Below are 27,299 nucleotides of genomic sequence, written 5' to 3'. Positions count from 1 at the left end.
GCTATGTCCAGATTAAACTGCCTTATCTGTAATTTGAAATTCCATGTTTTAAATGTAAGCCACTTTTGCAAAAGCAGCTCCTTAATTCGTGAGCAATTTGTGAAATAGCTAGAATATACTTGGCAACTAAGGAGAAATGTTATGGTAACGGAGACCAGTCCCTGGGATTGTTTTCAAGCTTGGGTTTTGTTCCAGCAGAGTCTGTGATTTCCAAATGGTGTTAGATGTTAGGCACATGCACAACTTTGCAAAACTGATAGCAGTGAACAGTTTTAGGCTGATGATCACTTTGGCCATGGTCAAGCTCCAGTTGTCCCAACATTCAAAGATGCCACATAATTTGGAGAATTATCCCTCTCATCTTCTCTCCTCCCCAAAGTATTCTTGTTTTTTTTTTCTTTTGTAAAGTTGTTATTTATATCTTAAATTCAGACTCAGTGTGCCTCTGGTGGGAGTGAAAAAGTTTGGCTGCAATTATCAGCACTAAGCGCTTGGCCAAAATCAAAAAGGTAGACAGGTGGGTCCTTCGATCCTCAGATCAACTGAATCACTTCTTACATCTTGGAACGAAATAGGAAGAGGAAGAAGAGGGAAAAGCAAGGAAGAAAAAGCAGGCCAGTTCTGATTGTGCATCTATGAGGACTCCCAAGCTTTTCAAAATCTAGCACTTGTCCTTGTCTCAGCCAAGCATGGATGACAGCTGGAGAAAAAGGAAACTATTGTCCATCCTGGCAATGAAACTGCTTCCAGAAAGGAAATGTCAAAGCCCTAGGGCCTCAGCATGTTTCCGAGCCTTGAGCCTCAAGTCAGCAATACTGGAATTCTTGCTGTTGCTCTTGGCGGCTGCAGCCACAACTGCAGCTGCAGAGGCAGAATCAGCCAAGGAGGCGATTGGGAGTCCAAAGGGAGGGGGAGGAAACATCAAGTAAGGGGCGTGAGCAGCTAGGTGAGGATGGAGGTGAGGGTGGGCATGGGTGACCCCCTCCAACTGCAGCTGAGCTTGGACCTGGAGGGGGGGAAAAGAACCATAAAGAAAATAGATTAACAGGAGATATTCCAACAGATATTCCAACAGGACAAACAGGCGTGTCAGCCCTACCAGACCAGGAAATCAATTCCACAAGGAGACTATACCTTATTGAGATGGGCATGATAATAGAATCTTGCAAGATTCTATTTATGCCCATCTCAAAAATCTTATTTATGTCATTCCGCTCTTTCTTATGCCCCAGTGGATCAGAGTGGCATTTGCTTGGTCTTGCTTCTCAGGGCTTCCACCCTCTTTCAGCCCTCTTTGTCTAGGTAATGGTTCTTGCATATTTTTGTCAAGGTCATCTCCCTTACTCTTTATCAGGCATTACTCTGTGGCTTTGTAAATGATTATTTATTTAAGTAATTTTAATTCTGTGAAGGTTGAGTATTTACCGTTTATCTGTCTGGGGCACACAAGTATGAAATAAATAGTTGATGAAACAATTCTGTGGCTGACTAAGGACTGTATAACACTTTAATTAACTTCATGTGGTACTTAGTATCATTTAAGCAATTCCTATAGCTCCATTCTTGCACTTTTGGGAATAGTTAACTCTTCAGATTGAAGTCCTTGAAGAAGAAAGGGAGGCAGAGATGGGATTGGATAGCACAAAAAGAGGCAGAAGGAGTAATGATGCAAGATCCACTCACACTAAATAATAGGTTCACCCTCTCCTTCATCTAGATCCATCTTCTATTAAAATACAGGTCCACCCATCATAAACTCATCTTCAATATTTCAAGAGCCTTTCACTGAAAAAAGTTTTCCATTTCTGCTTTAAAAAACCAAGCATTGCTGGGCATGATTTTGACAAAAATCATGTCTCTTCTTGTCAAATTGTGGTAATTTACACAAAGGGAAACTATACTTCTGTAACTCTCAATTATATGTGAGAACCGCCCCAAGATTATACTGATTTTTGATGGCATTTATTAACGATTTTCCATAAAATAAAGAACAAAACAGGTGTGTTAAATCATGTCCCTTAAACCACTCCTACAAAACAGGTTGAAAAGTTTAACTCCACCCTTCCCCAGGTATCACTGCTGCCATCCAGGTCTTTTAAAAATGGAGCATGGTCTACAGATAAAAAAGTTGCCACATTGTTTAAGTGACCAGAATATCTGTAAACTAATACTCCTACTATTGTAATACTAATAGTCTTTTGATTTCACATTCTTTTTGTTTTTATCACTAATATTAAAAAATAGATAAGCAGATACTCAAAGATTAAAAATAAAAAAACTCATAATCAAGATACATTAAAGCAATAGCAATAGCACTTAGACTTAGATACCACTTCACAGTGCTTTACAGCCCTCTCTAAGCGGTTTACAGAGTCAGCATATTGCCTCAACAATTTGGGTCCTCATTTTACTCACCTCGGAAGGATAGAAGGCTGAGTCAACCTTGAGCCTAGTGAGATTCAATCTGCCGAATTGCAGGCAGCCGGCAGGAAGCAGAAGTAGTCTGCAGTACTGCATTCTAACCACTGCGCCACCACAGCTCTTAATTATATTTTCTTATAATCCAGAATCTATTATTGCACAATGCCACTGGGTGAATATACCACTCAAACTGACAGCATTCTCTTCCTTGCTACATTACGCTATCTATATTGATTATTGTAAATATCACTAAAAGTGTCCTTGTATGGAAATATTACAAACTAGCTTTTCCAGATAGAACCTCTCCTCCCTCCTATTCCCTCCCCCTCCCCCCGCCGCACCCCTGCCCAGGGTCTGGCATTTGATGTGGTTGGACAGAGTCTTAAGGAGTTACCAGTCAAAAGATAGTCTGCATCTTATGATAAAAGTAGGTTTGTTTCAGCAGAAATAATATAATGATAAATTTGAGCTCAATTCAAAATCTCTTGTCATCTCACTTATTGGAAGCATGATGCCTCAGGTATAGTATGTTGGTTTTTTTAAACAATAAAAACTATAATAATAATTTCATAAAGACAGCCAGGATGATATATAGAATATTTAGGATTAGGGAATTTATGGGATGTTTACTTTATCACAAGAGTGCTTTCTTTTCCTTTTCCTTTTCCTTTTCCTTTTCCTTTTAATATAGTGATTGCCTCCCTTTCCTTTCTGTGTTTTCATTCTCTAATCTGTTCTACATTCTCCCCAGATTCTTAGCCTCTTCCTCTTCTTCCTATAAAGAAGCATCTTTATATTCAAGTAAAAACAAGGATTGGTCATTTCAAGATTTCTTTCCTTCTCTTCCAGCTTAGTATTGTTATGATTCTGGATTTAAGCAGAAGATCTTATTTCATTTTAAATATGTAAAACAATTCTTTTTTACTCTTCCTGTCTTTATAAAATATCTACAATCTCATTTTTTTTCCAATTATTCCCAATGCTTCCTGCAGCCTCTTCTGCTATTATGGGTTTCCCCTTCCACTCTCTTCCACTTTCTCTTCTGAGTGATGGCAAGGGATACTTCTAGTACAAATATGAACATGAATATCAGAACCATGATATCCGCAAAGGGCATGAATTAATGTTGCATTGCAACATTCTGGCCACTGGTAATTAATAAGGATCCTTGCTTCCAAGCCCTTGCAAAGTTACATAAGTCTCATGGTCTACCATTGTCCTAAAAGATTTTCTTACCATAACTCAAACTCACAGGCTCTCTTAAGTTGTAATCAAACTCATCAGACCAAAACAGGCTTCTTTCTTGTGTACAGTTTTTTCAGAGTGGACTAAAAATAACTCTCTGCCAAATTTGAAATAGAAACTCCTCTCTATTTAGTACCTCCAATTACTGAGTTTGGCCTCCTTTATTTTTAATCTTCAACTCATGGGAAATAAAATTAGTCCACATGTATTAATTCTGTCTTTTTTTCTGGATTGTTAATCTCAAGCCATCTACATTCCTTTAGAAATATACCAACTGTACTGTTCTCCTGAAAAACATTTATGTTCTATTTTACAGGCAGTTTAACTCTACTCCCAAGTTTCTTGCAGCCCCAAATAAGTTTATTGTTTCCATACCAAGGGCAGGCTAAAGAGACAGTACAATAGAGATTCCTGCAGTTCAAAACAAATGCTGTAACAGAGAATGATGAAATTATCAAAATAGAATGGTTCAGAACAGCAAGATACATAGAATTGTGATTTTCAGCTGCTCTAACAAGGCTATGGATGGCTGGTGACCACATCTAATGGGGGATTTTCCAGATGGATGATCACTATAGGTAAAGCTGGATTTCTTGGGATAGAGTAGGGCAATCAACACCAAGTACTAGAGGACAGAATATAAAGAGTTGAGGGATATATACAAGGCACTAGGAGCAAAACTCCACAAGAGTTCTCTGGCTTTTGGTGCAAAGATCTAAGCATATTCCTGGCGGGGGGCGGGGGGTTCCAGGTCCTTTAACATTTACATACAGTTTCTTTAAGAACTGTATATGGAAACACTTGTTCTTCAGGAAGATTATTGTGAAGCTCATTGGGCCTCCTTTAGTGAAATGAATTTCACAAAGACTTCTGGATTTCGCAAAGACATTTTTGGAAATGAATTTCACAAAGAGTTCTGATCCCAAATTCTACCTTTCAGCAGCTGACACTAAAAGGGGGAGATCTTCTCCTGGAAAATCAGAGGCACAGTCCTCTGATATACTTCAGCTTTAAACTGCAACATTTCCTTTTCATGCTGCCTGCGAGACTTTTTCATCTCAATTCTCTTAGCCTATTTTGCCCCCTAAAATCTGGAATATAAGGTACTACGCTGAGTTGGAGTTTCATTTTCTTTTTTAATCAGTAACAGTCTTCTTTTTCCACACTGTCTCCCTCCTGCTGAATATTCCAATGCCTACATTCCTTTGGTTTGCTCCAAAGGTCCAGTATCTGGCAGTAATTTCTGCTTACATCAATTTTTTTTCTTTTTTCCTATGTAGCTATCTACTATATATTTCTTCTCCTCTCCTCCCCCTGTTTTTCCCTTCATTCCCCTTTAATTTTGATTCTTGCTCTTTTTTTCCTTCAGGCAAATTCTTCTTTCTGGAATTTGTATCGCACTGCTTTGCTATCACATGTGCCAAAACCAGGTTCATTTTCCTAGAAGTTTATTTGGGGAATAAAAATGTAGAAGATAAGGAAGATGACCTTGATGGAAACACAGTAGAGGTAGTTCTCAACTTATGAACATAACTGAACCCAGAATTACAGTCATAGGTCATGCTGGTTAAGCGGTCATCAAGTGACCAACCCAATTTTAGAACATTTCTTGTGACAGTCCTTAAGCAAATCAATAGGATTGTTAAGCAAACCCATTTTTCACAATGGACATTTTTTGTGGAAACCAAAAGACGCCAGTCATAAACTGCAGTCACGTGACCATGGGATCCTGCAAAAAGTCATAGATGCAGGCCAGTTGCCAAGCACTCAAACTGTGATCAAAGGGAAAGTGAAGGAATAATTTACATGCTGCTTTATCCTCTCTATGCCTCCTATGAAAGCTTCTGCTCTAATCGTCAGTGGTCAATGTGACTCTTTTTTAAAGTGTTGACTCCAACTTCTCTTTGCTTTCTACCATTACATATAAAAACTTATTGAGTTAATTGATCACCTGCATTCCACTAAAGCATGTGTAATTATTCCTTCATTTTCTCTTTAATGGGTTTTCTCTCAAAAGAGAAATGATATAGGATCTGATATGAAAATATAAAAATGACAAATATCACGCAGGGAAGTCTAGAGGACATTCCTAAAATCCCACCAAAAGAATCCACAGTAAAGCTGAACAATAGTTCCATAACAGCTTATTCAGACTGCCATCTTTCCCTACAAGACTTTTACAAAACAGCTAAGAAAAAATGTTTCCTTGAAAAAAAGAGGAAGACTAAATTTTTTGCTACAACTCTGACGAATTAAAATAGGAAAAACACAGACTTATTTCATTCACCCACTAAATTCTTTACTCCAAAAAGCCAGAAATGATGGTACTTTTTTAATTTAAAAAAGAATAATGGCTTCAAAAGAAGCCCGGCAGAACTGATGTTATTATTAACAGGCTTTTTAACATACAACGAAATCTTTTGCAGAAAATAGACTCAGCAGCAGTGATATACATAAGCTTATTTTTTTAATGTTATGAATATACTTGGTTTTAGACAGCAATCTAACCTAGAAAATTTTGAAATTAACTAGAAAGACAGAGGGTGGTAGAAAGAGATGGGAAGGAAAAATGTTAGCACCCAAGAATAGAGGATCAGTGTTCAAATGCTAACACAGCTGCCTCTGTCCCCATTAGTTTCGTTTTTATCTTGTTATGAGCAAAACTGCCTTCTTTGTGCTATTTGAAACCATGTTGTTCCATGTTCAATCCTAACAGAAGCTAGGTCTGTAATAATTGTGAAATTATTAAAGACATTGATAATATCCTGTGATAAGGTGGCACAACACTGTGTTAAAGTCCTTTTCTCTCAGTTATTATTGACACAAGAATCCTCCATTGCTTCCCCCTGGATTATGCTGCCCTTATCTTGTTCCACATTTTAAAGAGCTTTATAGCACCTTTGAATTCTGGGAAGTAACCAGAAATTCATGATTAATCTGCCAAAGGATATAAACTTTGTTCTGTTTCCTGTCCAGAAATACTTGTATGTACAATGTAGCCTTCATCAGTCATTGACAGATTTTGCGGGGGAGGGGAGGGGTTGCATAAATTTTATACAGGGAGCACAAAATACATGCCGCTAACTACTGGTCAGCCAATCAGCACCTCACAGTGTGCTTCCTTTCCCACCAGCAGAACAATGTAACAGGCTATTCCATTAAGCATTACTTTGATGCCACAAGGGTTTAGCTGTGCTAAAGATCCATGATACATCATGTAAAAAAGTTTCCTCTGAGTTGAATTGGACTCTGCTTGACTTCACCAATACATCCTACCCCTGTAGTTTGCCATTTCCTTTTTCTGGAATATTTTTTTTTTCAATTTCAACTTCCTAATCCTTGTATTTCCTGGAGCTCCCCCGATCCAAGTACTAACCAGACTCAAAGCTGCCTATTTTTCATATCTAGAGAAAACCAGCCCTACCGAAGAAACACAGAGTGTGGATTTGGAAGGAAGAACAATAACTAAATCTTATTTTCTGTTTGCTCAGACTACATGCTAAGGATGTATTCCCCCACAGCTGGAAACATTTCTCACTTTGCATTCACTGTAATAACTTGTTTTGGATGTTCAAAGTGCTCAACAAATTCAACAAATGCACTCCAGCAACATCTATTGGCTGGAGTTTTACCTGTCACTATTAGCAAGTATTTTGGAATCAAACTGAGATGCTGGTCGCAATCAATAGGTATATACACTGTAGGTTTTTTATTTTATTCTTATGTATTTATATGTCAAGTTTAGAGACTGCCCATCTCACTCACTAACCGGCTATGTTACAAGAGTGTGGCAGAGATTAAGCATATTAGAATTCTACAGAATATTGAGGGGATGACTTTTAAATAAACCTACTCTGCTAAAAACTTTCCAGATTTCTATTTTTAAAACCAGAGAGCCAAGACACCAGGAACTATTGGTAATGAAAGCCCTTCTGTGTACATATGTCAGAATATGTCCTTTTGTCATACATTCCTTCTCTCCCTCTGCCCAAATACTAACTTAATAGTTATCTTAGATAGGTCGCTCTGGAGATGAAAATTCAAATAAGCTACCTGCTGGAAAGGCATCCTTAGGGCTCCCATGTTCACGTAAGGGGCCACTCGGCAGGCGTCTAAATGACTGGCCGTACCCAAGATCACACCTGCAAGCAAAGGTATAGGGTCAGGAAAGAGTCTTTGGAAAGGTCAGCCTGCCCCACTTCCTTCCAGAACCTACCTTTATGCATCTGGTTCTCTTGTTTTCGGCATTTGGCTCTTCTGTTCTGGAACCAAACCTGCCAAGAGGAGAAGAGATGTTGGCAGTAATAAAAGCAGTCGGGAGCAGCATTGAGCTAAGCAAAATCAGTCTATGACTCCCCAAACTTTCTTAAAAGCTAGGAAACAGGAAAAATGTGTGGTTACAGAAATGCTTGTATGAGAAGAAAGACAATCTGAAATTGTTGTTAGATGTGATGAGCAGGTGAGGACAAAGGTCTCAAGTAACCTTTTGGTTCTAATATTCAGAATAAGTTCCTGAGAAGAAAATCTCTTCATTTCAGTATGTTTGTTTGATATCAAAAGATGATTTTTAGAAAAGTCATACACAATAGAGCTCACAAGATAAAAACCTATTCTTTGTGGCTAAATTAAGCCCCCAAAAAGCAGTAATAACACTACTATAGTACCATCCCTTGAGGTTCTACTCATAATTAAATCCCACTGAGCTCAAGCAACATTTCAGCAGATTATCATTCTTAAAATTTAATGGGATCTTGACTCCCCCCCCCTCTTTATTTTTCCCACCTTACTCAGTTATGGATCTGCCTTCCCCAATCTGCTGATCTCTATATGTGTTAAAACACTTTACGCTTCATCTGCAAATGACAATAGCCAGGGCTGGGTCACTGGGGATGATGGAAGTTATAGTCCAACACATCCACCTGGCATCTGAGTGGGCAAAACTGCTGGCATAATGCAGATTAAGGGGATGTGCTTCAAACCATCCAGATGTGATTTTTTTTTTTTTGTAGGTGTTAGAAGGATTCAGGACATTCAATGCATAAAGTTGCTTGCATCCACACACCTACTTAACTGGCCCAGTTCTGTGCTAAAATGGGCTGTGTATGCCTTGTCCACCCACTTAATTAGATTGGCATCCTGAGTCTTCTTAATAATCATATGGTTATTAAAGGCATTCGATCAAAATGATACAAGGCCTGAGAGTTTTCCATGAAAGGACTACAGGCGCAAATAGTTTTAACCAGTGGTGGGATTCAACTAATTTAACAACCGGTTCTCTGCCCTATTGATTTCTTCCAACAACCAGTTCACTAAACTGCTCAGAAATTTTAACAACCGGTTCTCCCGAAGTGGTGTGAACTGGCTGAATCTCACCACTGGTTTTAACTCCATCCAAAAGGGAAAAATGAATTAAATAGCCTACAAGTGGGGGGAAATGGGAATTGGGCTCACAGCTGCTGCTATGAATAGATCTCCAGCATTCCCAGCTACAAAATGAATAGGTTACACCTCCATCCTGTGCTTGAATCACTGCAAAGAAGTCTTCCTCAATGCTCCTAAATAAAGACTTTTAAAAGAGCCGTAAGAAGTTTCCTTACAATGAGGCAGATTCAAAACTCACTTTGCAGCCTCTCTAGACCTTACATACAGATGCCTGCTTGGAGACCACATCCATTCCCAGTGAGGTTGCTGCCTTTCAAACCCAATGGCTGGGTTGCCCAAATCAAACCACCCCTTCAATAATGTGACAATCCTAGCTGCCTTTGCACATGCTGGGAATTCTCTTTTACAAGCTTAAAAATTGAAATTGAAAATTCATTATATAGCAAAACTTATGCTTGTGTATTTCTGACTTGCTAATCTGGAGCCCCGCATTCCTTTGTGGGGTGGTACATGCTGGGATTTGTGGTTCAACATTCTATAGAAGTTTCCAAGCTGGGAAAACATCCTGAAAGGTCTGAGTTTGGATTTCAAGGACACTGTGCAAAGCATTGCATTGCTCTTGTCATTCCAAATTTAACTGGGACTTATACACTTTCCTAGAGTACCATGGGGCTGCCTGACTAAGAACTCTGGTTTTCCTATCATTTCAGTATCTCAAAAATAGTAATGTTAACCATATGGATGGTACACACACAACATATTTGCCAGTTTGCTGCTGCTGCTGCTGCTTCTTCTTTTTTTAGACAAAGCAAATTGTGTCTTTGGCCTCAGGGGCTGAATGCCTTATATAGGAACTGCTATTTTATCCATCTAGTGAATTCTGGAAAGAACAGCATGACACAATTCCTCCTACTGAGAAAACTGAATTATGTCTTCAATATTGTGATTGCTAAACTCACTCTTCTAATAGGACTTCTACCATTCTGTATAATTTGGGGTAGGTATTTAACTTATCTAACCACTGATTTACATTCCAGTTTGACCACAATTGCTTATTTTGACAATCTTGTCTTGAAAAAAAATCTTATGGTAGGTTTATAAAAATGAGTCTGGGTGAAGTAAACCTAACTGCAGAATAAATAGCATTCCAATACACCTGCAAAATTAGTATTTGAACTCAAAGTTCAAAACAATTCCTAGAAAGTCTTTCTAGAAAAGTAACATCATCTATTACACACACACACAAAAAAGGGGGGGGACAATAGTGCTACCATAAAGCATTCTCTTTCAGTCTAGAACTTCAAGATGTGCTGGACTAGCTCCCAAAATTCCTAACCAGGATAGTTATGAGAATTAAGGAAGAAGCGATCCTACATATCTGGATGGGCACCAGGTTAAGAAAGGCTTCCATAAAGGCCTCGGTAGTTTTTGAGATAGGAATTCTTCTTCCTAAATACACAGAAGAACTTGTCTGTCAATTTGAAGGGCTTATTTCTGAGATCCAATTTGATGTAATGGTTAAAGCACCTGGCTAGAAAGTGACAGACCATGAATCCTAGTCCCATTTTAGGCACAAGGCCGGCTGGGTTATCTTGGACCAGTCATTCTCTCTCAGTCCCTGGAAGAAAGCAAATGCAAACCACTCCTGAAAATCTTGCTAAGAAAACTGTAGGCAATTCATCCAGGCAGTTGCCAGGAGTCAACAGTGACTTAGAGACAATATACATAGGATAAGGTTTTAAAGTGCTGCAATTTAAATTAGTTTTCAAGAAGGTGGATATGACACTCAGAACTGAATTCACACTTAACAATTGGAAGACTTGAGATCTCAAGTTTGTTCATCTCTATATATGAATATACAATTTAGTTATCTTCTTTGAACATGCTTAGCTAGGATTCACTGAATCATGTTTTTCTCAACTAAGTTTTTTGGGATTCCCACACATTCTTACAGCTAGGTGGCAGCACCTAGATAACCTTGGCTGATCAGGAAAAAGCTACGCCAAGTTGTATTTGGTTAGTGCTGTATTTAGATGGGAGAGTATTGAAAATCTGAGGGAAGTGGGAAGTTACAATCAGAAGAAGGCAAAGATGAAGCACTTCTATACCATTGCCAAGTAAACCACTTCTGCTGATCATGTGTCCACATGATCAGCAGAAGAGGAACTGGACTTGGGGAAGCCTATCTTTTTACAACCCAAGAAACCCTAAAGTCACCACGTGAATTGAGTTTGCATCATGCATAAATGTTGTAGTTAGGAGAAATGCAATTCTGGTTGTGATGCAAACACAGTCACTAAAAGTCACTAGGGAAAGTATCAAGTCTGGCTGATTTTCAGTTGTGCTTTTAAACTTCTGCTTTAATTAAGTTGAGAATATGAGGCTAAAATCCACAATCAGTCCATGTAAATGTGTCTTTTTGACATTCCTTCTGGCTGTTGAAACAGCATAGCTTCCAGCAGGCAATCAAAACATTTCTAGATCTGGGTTTAACAGATTAATATTAATCCTGTGCGACCCCCCCCCCCCAGCTGATTCATTGTATTTTATTCTAAAACTACTGTAATTCAGAAAATCTGCCTTCCCTTTTGGAAATGCCTTCTTGTGAAGCTGGTGTGACACTGCATGTCACTGACCTACCCAGTAGCCAAGGCGTTTATCCTCCTGCTAGAAATTTTTCAAACCTGGTTTGGAAAGATACAGCCTCCCTGCAAAGCACACACACACACCCTTTGCTTCCCTAGCCAGCCAGCCTCCCAACCCTGCTTGTGATGGAGACAGATCAAATCTAAGAGTTGAGACTGTGGCCCTTTGCCCCGCCCCCTGCCGAGGTCTTCTGCTTGCCAAGTTGATCATACGCTTAATTAATACTAACTGCACTTCCTACATCACATTTCGCCTCCAAGCTTTCTTCAATTGCCTTAATGATGGCCATTTACAACGGAGTAATTAGTGCAAAGAAAGGCTTCCAAAGACATTAATTATCCAGAGCTACTGGAATGGTTTCTTGAACAGGAATTGGCCGTCTTTACATTGCAGCACGTGGGATAGTCTCCCTTTCCCCGCGGCACCCCCAATAACCAATATGCGAGACCTTGAATTAATGCAGTGAGTAGCCGAATTAAAATAAATGCAAACGCATTTTGCAGGGTCCTGAAACTTTTTAAACAAGAGCTCGTTTTTTCCCCGCTTCGCGGTTCTCCTCTACTCTTTTCTAACTAAAAATCAGCACCCCTTGTTTCCCTCAGTAGGTTCTCGAAATGTTCTTCCCAAGATAGAAACAATTCCTGTCCTAGCGACATCAAACAAACTAAAATTTCGAGTCGAGTCTAAATCATCTTCCCTCCGTCTCCGTTGGGAAACAACGCCATTGATTTCGAGGCAACTGGGTTTCTCGTAGGCGTGTCTTCAGACTAACAGCTTTAATCGATTTCAGGCCGAGAGTTTCGGATTTAACTGGATTTTGTTTTGACCGAGAGCAACACGAATCTCCCCTGAAATGAAAACTCCAGCCACCACAGCTTTAGTATAAAAAATAAGTGATAAAACCCATCAAGATAAATTCTTGATCTTATAAAGCCAAGTCACTTAATCGGCAATTATTAAAGGAGTCTCTAATTTGCTTACATGATTTTTTTTTCTTAAAAAAAAAAAAAAGACGGATGTACATTTAAGACGTTGGGAAAGGGGAGCCATTAGCTTCCTTTGGCCGAAAAGTAGCTAAATTCTAGGGGTTTGACATGAGGAGGGTCCTTCCTTTTTATTACACCCAAGGTCACGCTGACTTTCGCTGCTTCGGCTTAGAAGCTTGACGCCATTCACAAAGATGGATCCTCTGAGGATCTCTAGACCGATGTGTCGTCTATAGCGAAACCTTCTTAATATCTTACTACAACCCGAAAGCCGGTTCCAAGGGCCTCTCTGACTGCCGGCCTTGAGCCCCGCTCTTGCCCTCGGTCCCGTCCGCTTAGGCCCAAGGGCTCTGCCAGCTCGAAATGTCAGAACGCCCCTTCCCCTTTTCAGCTCCGGAAGAGGCGAAGGAGAAAGTGAGGAGGAGGCGTGGAAGTGATGAATTAGCCCAAGCGCAGAGTCTTCATAAATCAGCCCGGGTGTGATTCCCGATCAATTCCAACTAGTCATGAATATGCTAAGTAAAGCGCAGGACAGTGTTTTAGACAGTTATTTCTTCATTAAGGATCACTCAGTGATTTCTTTCACAAATGCTCTAATCTGATTTCCTTTTGATTTCCATTAGAGACAGTGAATAATGACATTTAATTTAGCCCTGCGCCATAAAACCCAAAGATATTTGCTCGTAATTGAATTACTGCCTACCCTTCACTACGGTCTCATAACTTTCAATTATAACACTGACAGCTGGGCGATATGAGTTGCCGGTACAACACTAAAAATAAAAGGTTAATAAGGAGTAGCTACCGCAGGAGCTCCAATTTATTTGCAGCAGATTTCCACACTAAATTGAAACTAGATCCTTTAACAACAAGGGACAGGAGCTATTGACTAGGGTTAGAAGACAATTCTGAAAGTACTAAAATATCTGTTTTGGGGTGGGGGGAGAATCTACCTAGACTTTTCCGTTCCTTCTTTCTTTTACCAAACAAAAATAAGATCTTGATCCACTCCTGTCACGCACATCAAACCCTGTTTATGTTTTAATTAAGGGCGGTCGGTTTTCTCGGGGGCCCCTTCTCTTTTAAATCTTTCTTTCTTTTGTATCAGGCTGAACTCTTTCTGGGGGTATGGCTTTTATGGGTTTCGTGTGAAAGAGCGGGCAATTTTGCCCGGAGGAGGGGAACGGTTAAGGGGAGCGGAGAACAAATATTTCAAAAACCTGCAAACACTTGGAACGCCAATTTTCCTGTAACTATGAATATCCTGTTAGGGTGCTGGACTAACCCCAGTAATAAACTGTTTTAAAGAAAGAGTGCAGAATTCAATTATATGCAATTTATTTTTAGAGAAATGCTACAATTTATTTTAATGAAAACTTTATATCATAGCCCTCTCAAGAACATTACAGGAGCCTTTCTCTTGTAAGGAATTGGAAAACGTGACATAAAAGTTGATGTAGCCTTCAGCCAAAATTTAATCTCTTAATTCATTTAATGTAGCTGATTATAGGGGGGAGGTGAGAACTGAAACTACTACAACCTTCTTGGTCATTTTCCCTGCTACTGTTTCTTTTCCAAAATCAGCAAATGTACATGAAATATTCCCGTTACTTGTCATAAAAAAAGAAAAAATATCACAGTCATCTGGAAGGGGGGAATTACAATGAAAACGATTATTTATTACAATCTAAACAACAAACTTGTTTCCCCAGGAGTATGTGCTGGTCTCTAGAGATCTAATTCTGGTGATTAGTTTAGAACACATGCTCAATAATATTAAATCCATGAGGAGGAAGTCGATCTGATGGAAAACTAAGGAGAGTCTAAAATCAAAGCATCCCGTTGAGATTCTCCTAAGGATGCCTTCCCTTCCTTCCTCACCTCATAAAATAGTCAAAAGAAAGGGCAGTAAGCTCCCGGGCGTAATTTTTCTTCACCTGCCTTTGACTTTAAAACCTTGTCCTATAATTCCACAAGATGATTTTATCAAAATTCCTTTCCTTCTAACTGAATGGGTCATTATTACCAATACTGGTATTCCTTTAGCTTTGCGGTCCATTTGTTTATCTGTTACTTCAGAAGAGGTGACCTGTAACTTTTACATAAAACCATAGGCTTAACAGTTTGAAGAACTGAAGCCCAGATAGCTTAGTAGATCTAATTACTACCAGTGATTACCAGTATTTGTATCTTTTTGCTGCCATCTAGTGGTAGCCCGGATTTCTTTTGCCCTAATATGGCAACCCCAGAGATGAGTGGACGGATGGACGGATGGGGGACAAAGACAGAGAGAAGATGATAAAAGATATAGATTGGAGATTAGATAGATAGATAGATAGATAGATAGATAGATAGATAGATAGATAGATAGATAGATAGATAGATAGATAGATAGATAGATTACACAAATCACAGATGCCTTGGCGAATTATCAGTACATAATTCAAACCAATTCTTAAGGATTTAGAGACATTATATTTTAAGGGGCATCGGGGAGGGAAGAGCAGATGGGGCCCTATGAATTCATGCTCTTGTTATGCAAGTCAAACAGAGGCACATTTCCCCCCGGCTCTGGATTATCTTACTCCCAAAGCACCCAGCTTTTTCCATAGCCATTGTCCCCGCCCCGCCCCGCCACAGAGCGCAACAAAAACAAAAGAGAAAAGCGAAAGGTTCTTTCGCTCCTGGCTGGGTCTGTTATATCAAGCAGCTGATTGGTTGGAAGTGGGATCAAGGAGACGCCGAGCGTTCGGTGGAAAGGAAAGGCTCCGAGGGGTCAAGAAACCGAGCGCAGCAGCCCAAGTTCGAATCCTCTCCCCATCTCGCCTCCTCCCCCCCCCCCCGCTGCCTTGACACGTGTCCTGATGTTGTTCCACAAGGAAACTAGAAGTCCAGACCAGAGGACGGACGTCTCTTCCTCCTTACCTGCACCCTAGCTTCAGACAGCCCCAGCCTTTGACTCAGTTCCTCCCTCATGAAGGCATCCGGATAGTGCGTCTCGTCGAATAACCTCTCCAGCTCGTTCAGCTGTTCCAGGGTGAAATTCGTTCTGCTCCTCCGCTGTTTCAATTTAGTCTGGCCGTCCTCGTCCTCGGATTTCACCTCCTCCCGCTTGTCTTTGCATTCATAGATCCCTAGGGTGGGGAGAAAAGAGAAGGAGAAAGGGAAAACATCAGACCTGGATGGATATCAGAAGCCTTCTCCAAAGAGGGAGATGTTTTCCTAAGTAATCGAACAGGCGATTGACCCCAAGAGCTGAGAATAAGAAAAGGCGAGAGTGTTTAGTTCTGATACTTCGGATAGGATTCGGTCAATATTCGTTAACGAGTCTAAGGGATGATTTAAGCAGGCTTCGTCTCTCGCAAAGACACTTCCAGGGTCTCGTGGGATTCCCTTTCTTTCATAGGAGACGGGATGGCGGTCTACAGGCAGATACGCTGTGCAAAGGGAGTGCCTTAACCTTGCCATCTGCCTGTTTTAAAAGTCTCTACTTTTTCCAGTTCTTGTGGGCAATTCAAAAGACTGAGTCAGCTCCACCGATCGAAGCGTTATCATGTTAGCTCTGATATTCGATGTAGAATTAACCCAGATCTCAATAACCAGAACCCCGTCAACTCTTCATGATACTGTAAATAATTTAGGGAATAGGTAACCAGAAATCAATTTAGACTCCATCCCGTATTTTCTCCATACACGCGAGTCTGTTGCCTATTCACTTTATAGATAGGTCCATATCTATGCTTAGCAAACATGCAGAAGTGATGCTGCAGAATGTTTTCAACTTTCTCGTTTAGCCTACAGACAGAGGATTTCTAGGTGGTGTCTTGTCCAAGTACTAAATGTTGTTAGGCTTGGTTTTGTGTTAAGTAAGACCAGCCCAGTTCTGCTAGGTAAGAGAAGGGTTAGCGGGGTGGGAAGCACGGCGAAAGCTTAATGGGATGGGCAAATCTTCGGATCAGAGTTATAAACCTGTTTTATACCGTCAGTTTAAGCGAGCCTTGGGGGGGGGGTGTTAAAAAGAACAGAAAATGAAGTGGCGGGGGAAGGGGAACAAGTCTCCATTCACGAGAAAGTGATGGGAAATGTCCTTAACGTGCTCTTATACAGTTGAAACTTGGAGGGGAGGGGGGGTTTGGGAGATTCGTTTAAATATTTGACGCAGGGAGAGTCCCCTCTACATCGCTTTGTACAAAAGTTTACACATCCCAAGGATTCCGCTCTACGTGTATCCCCTCTCCAGAAGTACTGCCTATGGGAAAGAGTCCTCGCTAGACACCAAAGGCTCTGGCTACCGTGAGAAACCCACCAGACACGCATAGCCCCCCAGGCGTCATGCCAGCGCAAAGAGCTTGTAGAGAGGACCACTAAGCGTAGGAGGAAGGACGCAGGAGAATTTTAGCCGGATCGGGGAGGAGAAAGAAGGGGAGCGTCCTTTTCTACAAATTCGGGAAGAAAGAAAAATGTGTGGGCTTGAGTTGGCAAACTAAAAAGAAAAGTAATTGCCTAAGGGGTTCTTGTTGGCAAGAGGGGACCCTATAAGGCCCGGCCAAGGGGGGGGGGATAAGAGCAGGGAGGGATGGGGCAGGGGTGGCTGGTGGAATGGAGCCTTCTGCCCCGGTTGTGTCTTAGGGAAAACAGCGGGTCTCCGAAGGCATAAGGAGGGAGACCTCTGTCTTGATTTTGAGGGCCGCTCTGGAAAGCTCAGGATTAAATTCCCAGGTTCAAAAATCACCATTTTTGGAACATGAGCGCGACAGAGCCCTGTTGGCTCCTTTTTCTAGGCAATGGTTTTCTCTTGGCTCCTGCAGCAAAGGAAGCTCCCGAATTTCTCTTTTAGTTGTCACAAAAGATGTGTTCCTTAGAGATGGATTTCCATATAAATGCACCCTAAAAAATGGCTGCAATGGAAACCGGTTGCTGATTACCTTTAACTTCCTTCCCCTTGCTCAATGAAATCAGTTCACTATACTGTAAAGCTAAAATTTGGAGACTATTCATCTTACGACACACACCGGAAAGTCACTTCGAAGAGGATTCATCTGTGGCAGCCCAAGAAAATTGTAGCGGAGTTGTTGTTGTTTTTTTGTTTTTTTGTTTTTTGAAAGAGCTTTAGCCTACTTGAATTCTCAGTCCAAGTCTCCCAAGGAACATAAAAGCGGCGGCGGGCCGGAGGCGGGAGGGGGACCCATAGTACCGAATTTTTTAAAAAAAAAATACTTCCAGATTATCAGCGCTAGACACTGTAGTTAGAATTTTTTTTTACACTACCACCAGATCAAAGTTATAAGAATCTAACCAACTATGGTCGCGAATACCCGGATCTTTGTAAACCCCTCAAGTCTCGATCCAGGATTTTCATCGAGTTCCAGAACCAGAATTTCCCCATTTGCCATACAGCTGCCCTTCCTTTACAAGCACGTTTCGAGTATTTTATCCACGATGTTTATTAAGCCTCTAGATGGACTTTTCTTTTTTCTATGAACTCCAGCTTTGTGGAGCTATGAACACTTCATTTCAGACTGACCGCAGACTTTAATTTTGTAGGAAAGATTTGGATATTGTGGATAAACAACACATTTTGGTAAGCATTAAAATCACTTTTCTATATACAGATGAGAGAGAGATTTGTATATAGTGCATTTTCAAAATGTGATTTACAGGCTGCGTGGATTCATGCATCTTGGGAAGTTATGCACACATGCATTAAAACTATTTAATCTTTACAGGCTTTTCTAAATAATACGGGTGCTTTGGTTTGTTAGCATCTGAGTATCCTGGATAATCGTTAGAACTTTATTTATATTCAGTCATTCTTGAACTGATAAACAGATAGAGATCGATCGATCTTAAAATCATTACAATAAGACCGCTGGGAATATAAACTATCACTTCATCCTAAAGCCAATCTCTTTCTTAGATCACAACAGATCTAATAAAAAGCATAGGGCAAGTCCAGCTGATACTACGTGGGATTTTAGTGATAGGGTCTTTCTGACAACGATTGAACATCTGCTTCTCTGAACCCATTTAGAACAGAGGAACCCCCTAAAATACAGCTAATTGATTTACTTTTCAATAGACACGTCAAGGTTCATCTATAAATTGCCAGACATCAATAACGCCAGTGCCTCGGATTGTTTTAGAGAAGAAGAATGGAGAAAGATTCCTGTAAGAAACGGAATTAGAGTTTTAAAAGACTGACCTTTCCCTGCTCTGCTTTTAATACTAAAGCAAGCACCGCCGAAACTGCGGTGCTTTCGTTTCGAACCTAAGAGATACTTGGATTTAATTCTATCGGGTTTGCCCAGAAGCAGAAGTGGCATAAAACTCAGTCTAAGTGGTCGAAGAAATGCTTGCTTAACTTCCTATATTGGCGGGGGTCTCCTTTTCTGTAGACCGTATTTAAAGCTTCCTATACTGTAGCCCTAACTCTTTATCCAGTTCGACAAACCCTTAAAGGCCAGAAGCAAAAGCAAAAGCAGTGCAGTGCAGCAGTTCAGGTGAAAAGCTTGGAGATCATCTCCATCCATCGCCACCTCCCAACAAAAAAAGATTTGTGGAATATCTTAAGCGAGGGGATTCTTTCGTGTTTTCCCTTTGCCTGACAAGCCTCCGGCCAACTCATCTTGAGCTTATTAGTTCTTCCCCCCACCCCCCAAAGCTCCCCACATCTCCTCACTGAAATAATTTTAGCTATTCCGCCGAGATCAGCCCCAGAACCAATTCTGCCCAACGCTCCGACTTTAAATTGGCCGCGAAGGAAAACGGGCCGCGCGCGAAAACTCTCTTCCTTCTATTGTTTAAATTCACCTAAAGAAAGGAAAGAGGAAGCGGGGTTGCTGAAGTTTGAGATTCGTTTTCCTATTTTGAATGCTCTTCGCTGCTGCTGCTCCTGCTATTATTATCACCGTCCCCATGTCTACTCCTATTACCGTCCCCCACCCCCACTCGGCCCCATCTCTAGGCTACAGTTTCGCCAAAGCGGCCCCCCGGGAAGGAAGCGCGGGACGGCCCAAGACGGCAGAGAGGCATCTGCTGGGCGCCTGCGGGGGTGACAGAGTCCTCTTTACCTTCCGAGGTCCTGCTGGCGTGGTTGAAGTCCTTGAGCTTGTCCTTGTCGCTCTCTCCAGGCTCTTTGAAAAGGTGGACCGGACAGTGGGGGCCGCCCTCGGCCAGCTCCTGCAGGCTAGTGGCATCGGAGCCGCCCAGCTCCCGAGTCCGCGCCAGCCCGCTCTCCAAAACTTCCCGGTACGTGATGGACTCCTTCTTGTGACTGCCGCCTCCTCCTCCTCCTCCTCCTCCTCCACCTCCTCCACCACCACCTCCGCCGCCGCCACCGCTGCTCTCTTTGCTTTTCTGGTCAAAAGATTTGGATACAAACGCCGTAAGTTCTTCCATGACGACCCGGCCGGGAAAGGGATGAAGCCGGGCCCTAAAAAACCCCGCCGCCACCAAACCGCCAGGCCAGCTTGTTCCACCGCCAGCGATCCTGCTGTTGGGCTTTGCGCAACTCGTCTGATGCGGCTCCGCTCGGGAGTCCTGGCCGAGGGGTCCCTCTTGTCCAGGCTGGGGAGGGGGGGCTGTAGAAGCGCGCACGCGCGCTCCCGCCTATGTGTGAATGTGTGCGCGCGTGCTCGCGCGCTCAGATACCCCCTTGTCCAGGAGCTGTAGAAACACAAGAGACTGGATCGGGGTTGGATCACTCCCGCTGTTATTTATGCCTTTCAATTTGAGATCCCACTATTTATACCGGGCTACTTCAGCCCAGCCCCCCCAGCTCTCGCTGTCTCCAGCAATTATTGCCTCTTTCCGAATCGCAGGCAGACGCCGAAGAGCGTTTTCTCCCTCCTCGGGCCAGCAATTGGCTTGCTTTACGTTTCATCACGCGCTGGCGTCCGCTGCACCTTGATTTCGGGAGCCAAAGAGCAGAAAGAGGCGGAGGGAGAAAGCCAACGAGCCCCTCCCTCCCCGCCACCCCCCCCCCCCAAACAGGTACCTCGTGGCCGGCGTGCTTTGTCAGGGTTTGCAGGAACTCGACCGACGAGGGGTGTGTGGTGGAGAGGGGGAGGGGACCAAAGTCGAAGAAGACTTTATTGCCTGCCACGAGCTCGCGTGCACGCGTGGACTTATAGGAGACGGACAAGCGGGCAGGGGAGGAGAGGAGAGGCCATAAAGAAATAAGCGGATGGTTCAATCCAAAGGTAAATCCGGTCCAGCTGGAAAGATCAGTATTGTTTGATAACTGTTGGGTCTTTCTTAATTTGTGTCGCCTTTGTCGGTCTTCTAAATCCTCAATATGGGGGGGGGGGTTCGGCTGTGAGCTCCCGCAGACTTTTTCGGTGGCGAGACCGTTCCGCGCAAGGAGGATGAGCAAGAAGTCGGGAGGCTTCACGGCGTTTGTTTCTCTTGCCGTTCTGTTACAAGTTAGGTCAGGACACACACACACAGAGAGAGAGAGATACCCCGCCCTCAGGTACCGAAAGGGAGGGGTCCAAGAGAGAAAGAGCAGATCAGTTCCATTCTCACCTGACAAACTGCAGGCTTGTTTGCCCTCGCAGGCAATGCTATCCTGGGTTCCGTGACCGTCTGAAGATGAGCGAGTTCCTGGTGGAAAAAAAGCTTCGGGGGGGGGAGCTGCGGGGTTTCCCCAAACGGGGGGCAGCTCCAGAAAAACCTAATGGCCCTTGCGGAGTCTTGCGTTGCAATCCCCTGCCCCAAAGTCAATCCCGCTGAGATCCAGGAAACTTTCAGGCAAAAGCAGGTCCCAGAAGGCAACCTGCGTTTTCGGGAGGCCCGCAAGCCGCTTCCTTTGGTCTTTCCTGTTGCGGCCCCTCAATCTGCCAGAGCAACACCCGAGGCGATTGAATCGATCCTCTTTGTGGATCGAAGAGATCTCTTCAAATCGCCCCAGGGAAGGAAAGAGATTCATCTAAGCGGGGATGAAAGGATTATCCCCCCACACACACACACACACTTTTTTTTACCCTGCCGGATTCAGCATCCGAGGCATCACCTCTAGTTAGAACAAAACCAATCCACGCACGTGCCCAGACCGAAGGCAGCTCCACGCTGGCTGGCGGTTCTCCTCCCGATTGCCCCCTCCTTCCCTCCGGTTAAGGACGAGTTCACAACGGCGCTTGTGCTTAAAAGTGAACCCCCTTCCAATCAAGGGGTGGCCTGAGGGCTCCAGGGGCAGGCAGAGGGTTCCTACCGACTCCTCGGCCTCATTCCATCTCTGAGATCGGAGCGGAGCAGAGCCGGTGTCGGCAGAGTTTGAAAGGCAACGCTCCGATTTTGCGTCCCCGCTGTCCCCTGGCGAAAAGCGCCTCTTCTGGGGTGGGGGTTGTCTGGGAAAATCAAGTTCTCGCTTCCCTCTTGCTTGGAAAACTCCCCACCAAGCTTATACCGCCGTTTCTCTCACTCTGTGCATGCGCTCTCGAAGTGCCCCGACTTAAATCCGCGGGACTTAACTGCCGAGAAGAAATCCACTGGGAACTTCGCAGCCTGGATCCTGACAGGGCAGGAAAAGCCCGCGACAGGATCGACCTCTTCTTTCCCTGCCAGAGGGGGGAGGGGGGGCAATATTTTAGTATATTTAATTTTAATTTAATTAAATACATCAGCCTAGACTGATGGGGTTTGGATTATTTTAATATGTTTAATATGTGTTTAATATGTATTTTAACATGTTTTATCTGGTTTGATTTTAATTGTTGTGAGGCGCCCTGAGTCCTGTGGAGACAGGGCGGCATACAAATCAAATCTAAGGTCTAAGGCACCCTGTTATTAAGCTGGTTATTAAGACCAGCTGCCTGCAATTACTGCAGGTTCGAATCTTGCCAAGGCTCAAGGTTGACTCAGCCTTCCATCTTTTCTAAGGTAGGTAAACTGAGGACCCAGTTTGTGGGGGCAATAAGCTGACTTTGTATAAATATGCAAAAGAATGAAGGCTATTGCTTAGCGCATTGTAAGCCGCCCTGAGTCTCCGGAGAAGGGCGGCATATAAATTAAATTAAAAAAAATAAATGATGATGATGATAATTTTCCACGGGAGTGTCTCCCCCCCCTTTCCCTCTCTGTCCACACACACACAATTTTGCTCCTGAGTTCAGTGAATCCTCGAGTGCTATAAACCATCCTGTAAAACTAAGTATACCCATTCTGTGCACTTTTAGGAGCGAGTCTCCGAGTGTGATCTGAGTGCAGGCAGGGTATCGGGCTAAGGAAGAGCACCTTCCCCTCCCTTCCTCTTTTCCGCTCCCCCACCCGTTTTCTCCCAGGGCCTTTTTTTAATTAATCCGCTGATACCCACAACAGCAGCAGTCTTGGCACTTCCACCAAGGGAGAGTGGAGGAGGGAGAAAAAGGGAGAGGAAACAATTAATAAAAGCGCTTTTTTAAAAGGAGATCAATTCCGGCGTGAATTTTAAAATAATTATCTGGAGGAACTAGGATTGATCGTTTGATCTCGGTGCAGCCGGCGGGTCTCGCCTTCTCCAGGAGGACAAGGCGGGTTCAGTCAGCGAAGACCGCCGCAGAGAACCAGGTCGTATCTTGAGGACCGCGCCAATCGAGCGCCAGTAAACCAACCCATTTGGAAAGCCTAAAGAAGGCGCCAGATGAGAGAGAGGGAGAGAGAGAGAGCGCTTCTAAAGGAGGCGTTTCGGAGAAGTCACCGGGCCTGTGTGAGGCCTGTTATCTCATCAGATCTGGCTTTCTTCTCCGTCACCTCATTTTACACACACATATACCTCCCCGTTCTCAATAGTCTATTGACTTCCTTTGTATCTCTTGGAGGAAACTTGGGACAGATTGTGATTATCTCACTTTTTGGCCACGCAACAACTCTTGTCAGGTAGGTCAGAAACAAGAGAGATCGACCCCGCTCGGTTTGTTTGGATTCAGGAGGAAGGAATGGCAGGTTTCACACAGTTCCAACACCGAGCAGCCCTTGTGCACCTGAGACCTGGTTCTGGGAGTTCAGGTTTAGGAAGAATATAAGTGATTGGGGGGAAAATAAGGCAACGCCGCCACTGAATTAGGCAAGTATTTAGAAGTAAACTATCTGGGGATGGCAGCGACTAAAAAAGCCAGAGGTGATTTAAAATGTAGGTCGTCTTTGGACCTGGCGAGTGGTTCTCCGGGGATTTCGGCAAAAGAACAGGCGAGCATCAAGCAGAGAAGAAGCCATTTTCTGGCCCCAAATGTTATGCAGTCAATAATCTTGGGTTGCTTTCTGAGCATCTGTTTGAGGAACAGTTCCTAGGGCCATTTTTTCCCTCCTGTTTTCTTACTTGCGGGGCTGCTTCTCATCTTTGGTACATATTTTTGTGTTGTTTTGTTAGCAGTCTACAGAGATCACCAGAAGGAATCTGAAAGCCTCAATCCGGCGATGGGTTAGACCACAACTTCACCATCCCTATTCCGCTATTTGGCTCCGAGCGGTGGTCCAACGTAGCTGAACTGCACCAAATTGGGAAAGGCTGGACCTCAATGAGGCGTTAGGCTTCTCACCAATAGGGGAGAGAGTTTCTTCCTCCTGCCTTTCATCCACACCCTCCTAAAATCACCTTCCCCCTCCCCCACTCGCATCCTTGCAAGTGCAATTGCGATCTCTTCCCGACCTTATCAAGTGCTGCAATCCTGCACCCAAGGAACAAAGTCACGTGCTTATTCGCTTCCAGCCTTAAATCACGGCAAGGTACGCAGATGTGATCTCCTCACGCCTGGATTTCTTTCCGTCTGTACCCCAGGCGTCTTTGAAAAGTTCAGGCGGCCTGGCAATCTGAAGTCTATTTCAGAAAAATTGGGGAACAATTTCCTGACTAAATTCCAAATTAACGCATCTCCCATGTTAAATCGAATCAATTACGCGAAAAGGATAAACCCCATGGATGCTAACATTGGTACAGAGTTGTATGTTTTATATTCCCTTTCTAAAACGACTACGATGTTAAATCGTTGTTCTAACCATCCTGGGAGTAGTTCCTCCTCGTAGAAGCGCTTACTTCTTAGGGCCATTCAGGAACGGGGAAGGGCAAGTGTCAAAAGAAATGTGCTTCGAGATCTACCTGAAAAGATCTTTTCATTCCTTCACAGCAATAATGACTGTGTCCCACCCCAATTGCCTGCCTATCCACCCACCCACCCGATTGGACAGGACGCCTTAACCGCGGATACCGTGCAGACATGGGTGCTTAGAAACGCGTGTGTGAAAATGGTCGTCTGTATGCTCGACACAGGCCCGATGTTTGGTAGGTGGGAGTTGTTTAAACTTTTTTTTTTATTTAGAGAGAGAGAGAGAGAGAGAGAGAGAGAGAGAGAGAGAGAGAGAGATTGGGAGCTTCTGCTTTGGACATTCTGGATCCTGAGAAGCAGAGGAATTCTGCCATTCCCAATTATGCAGACAGTCTCAAAGTGCCATGGGAGTGGGGGAGCTCATCACTGCTTAATATCAGGCCCCTACTAAACGATAGCCAGGAAACCAAAACCACTGCATATTTTTACTCCTGTCGATTTTACGACCATCCCACGTGAAAGACAGGTTCGCCTATATTCAACACAAATGCGAATTTCTTCGGAGCATTTGACGAGTTAAGCCATAGTAGAGCAAGAAAGAAGGTGGCACGAAAGAAAAGTTTTTCTTTAAAAAAAAAAGCCCAAACTTTTGCTTTCCTGCAAGACAGGTTTGGAAATCGAAGCAACGGCCTCTGATCTTGATCGCTGAGTAGGAGGACTTCCTTCGTGCCTGCTTCGCCTGGCCAAGACTGGATGAAATCCCAGGATCCACGGGGGGGGGGGAGGGGTGTAACCTTTGCTTTGCCCAGGCTCCATCCCTGGGGGTGGGGACGGGACCCTTTCATGCTCAAGACCGATTAAAAGGAATGGCACTTCGGCAGGAGCTGAGCTGGTTTCCGTTTGAGCTGTGATCTGTTCTTTGACAACCATTAACTCTTATGGGGGGCGCCCCGGTAGTCTCAAATATGGAAACAGGTCAATTTAAGAGTTTGCAAACCAGGCGGCGCACAGGGGTTTTTTGGGGTGGGGGTGGGGGTGGGGGTAGGTTAAGTCCTGATTTTGTCTATTTTCCTCTGAAATCGAATCAACCTCTTTAAAGCGGTCTTATCGAATTCGCCCCCATTCCTTTGCCCTTGGTTTTTGATTAACTCCCGCCTGATGGAGACCTTTAACAAGGCTGCTTCTGACGACAACACTCACAAGTTACACAGAGGCTTCACCAGTTTTGGGACCGGTCGGAGAAAAGCGATCACGTTTCCTCCATCTGTCTCGTTCCGCCATAACGATTTGAAACAGTCTCTACTTGCCTTCCTGACTCTTTAACCCGGTTTTAAAGTTGGATCCTCCCTCCCACTATTATTCTTAATCTCCATGGTTGAAAAAACAACAAGGGGACGATAACAAAATATGAATTTTTACTATTTTAACGAATCCCTGATGCTTTGTGAAGGAATACGGGGGCCCTCAGTAGGCAGGCATACACTGGGCCGTCTGCCCAGAAGCTTCTCCTTCCTGCAGCTACCCTGCCTTCCTGGTGGCTTCTCTGCCCCTAGGTGGCAACCTCTTCCTTTGTGGGGTTTCTCGCGTGAGGAAGGACTTGACCTTGGCTTCGCACCTCCGATCTCTGGCCTCTTTCTGAGCTGGCTTTTGGATCCCCCCCACCCCACCCCTCGCCTCCAAAAGGTTTCGAGTCCTTAGTCGTGGCGTCCCGGGTCAGAAATTTGGCAGTGATCACGGGAAGAGGATGGATAGGTCTCTTGTAAGGGCAGGAATGGTGTGTGGTTGTTGTGTGTCTACACAGGCATCTGCCAGGCTAAAATGTCGTTTCCCCTGGGAGCGTCCTTCTAAATAAACAAAAACAAAAAAAAAGGTTCAATCCGCACCTCGGCCTCCCTGAGTCTTTACCGAGAAAAGAAGCTCTACAGTTTGGGAGACAGCAAGGCAAGGATGAGCAAACGAACTGGCCCTCTTTTCTCTGAACGCGGGAACTCTGTGTGCATCGACCGGCCCAATGACCAGTCAGTTCCCCCCAGGGAGCTCTCGGGGATTTGCCTGGAAATGTTTCCCAGAGAGAGTTGCTATTTCCCGCACTTGCACTCGCCTTCCCAACTAGTTGCCCGGGTAATGTTCTCCTTGCTTAGACTTCCCAAAGGATTGCCGCGCAAGGGCTGGACCGGACCGGTAGGCCAATTCTGCCCTAGCCCAATCGCGGGACTAATGCGGGGAAGCGTGGTGAGTGGCTGGCTGGAGCGCTGAGAGGCGCTCTTTCTTCCCTTCTGGCCCGAGGCTTCGGTCGCCTGGCTGGAGAACTCAGCATTGAGTCTCTCTCGCTTTCTCCGAATGGCTTAGTCGGCCCACTGTGGATCCCGCCTGACCCTTTTTGGCTTACACGCTAACACACCCGGGCCTTGGTCTTCCTCAGAAAATCACCTTCAAGTCTCCCCAAGCCTCTCTCCAGTCACACACATTCATTTCCACAACGCATCAGTCCGGGGAAAATTCGTTTTATAATCGGAACGCCGGCCGTGTTAATTACGATAGCCTTCCGTTTTCTCCGCTAAATTCTCATTCTTCCCCCACCTCTTTTTTTCCTTCTTTTTCT

The 27,299-nt window shown here is 43.8% G+C and overlaps 1 protein-coding gene across 1 annotated transcript; it reads right to left on the bottom strand.

Moving 5' to 3' along the window:
• Window positions 1-760: 760 nt before the first annotated feature.
• Window positions 761-20,078, bottom strand: SHOX (SHOX homeobox). The gene is made up of 5 exons (XM_070943365.1): window positions 19,751-20,078; window positions 15,606-15,814; window positions 7,883-7,940; window positions 7,720-7,808; window positions 761-1,006 (listed from the first exon to the last, which is right to left on the bottom strand). Exons 1-5 carry the CDS (start codon window positions 20,076-20,078, stop codon window positions 761-763), a joined length of 930 nt encoding a protein of 309 aa, XP_070799466.1.
• Between the last annotated feature and the right edge of the window lie 7,221 nt (window positions 20,079-27,299).

The sequence above is a fragment of the Pituophis catenifer genome, unplaced genomic scaffold, assembly GCF_029215685.1.
Source record: "Pituophis catenifer annectens isolate HBS135680 unplaced genomic scaffold, rPitCat1.0.hap2 SCAF_4, whole genome shotgun sequence".
Classification (NCBI taxonomy): Eukaryota; Metazoa; Chordata; class Lepidosauria; order Squamata; family Colubridae; genus Pituophis; species Pituophis catenifer.
Note: the sequence above shows the minus strand (reverse complement) of the source record. Positions and strands in the feature narration are given on the sequence as shown.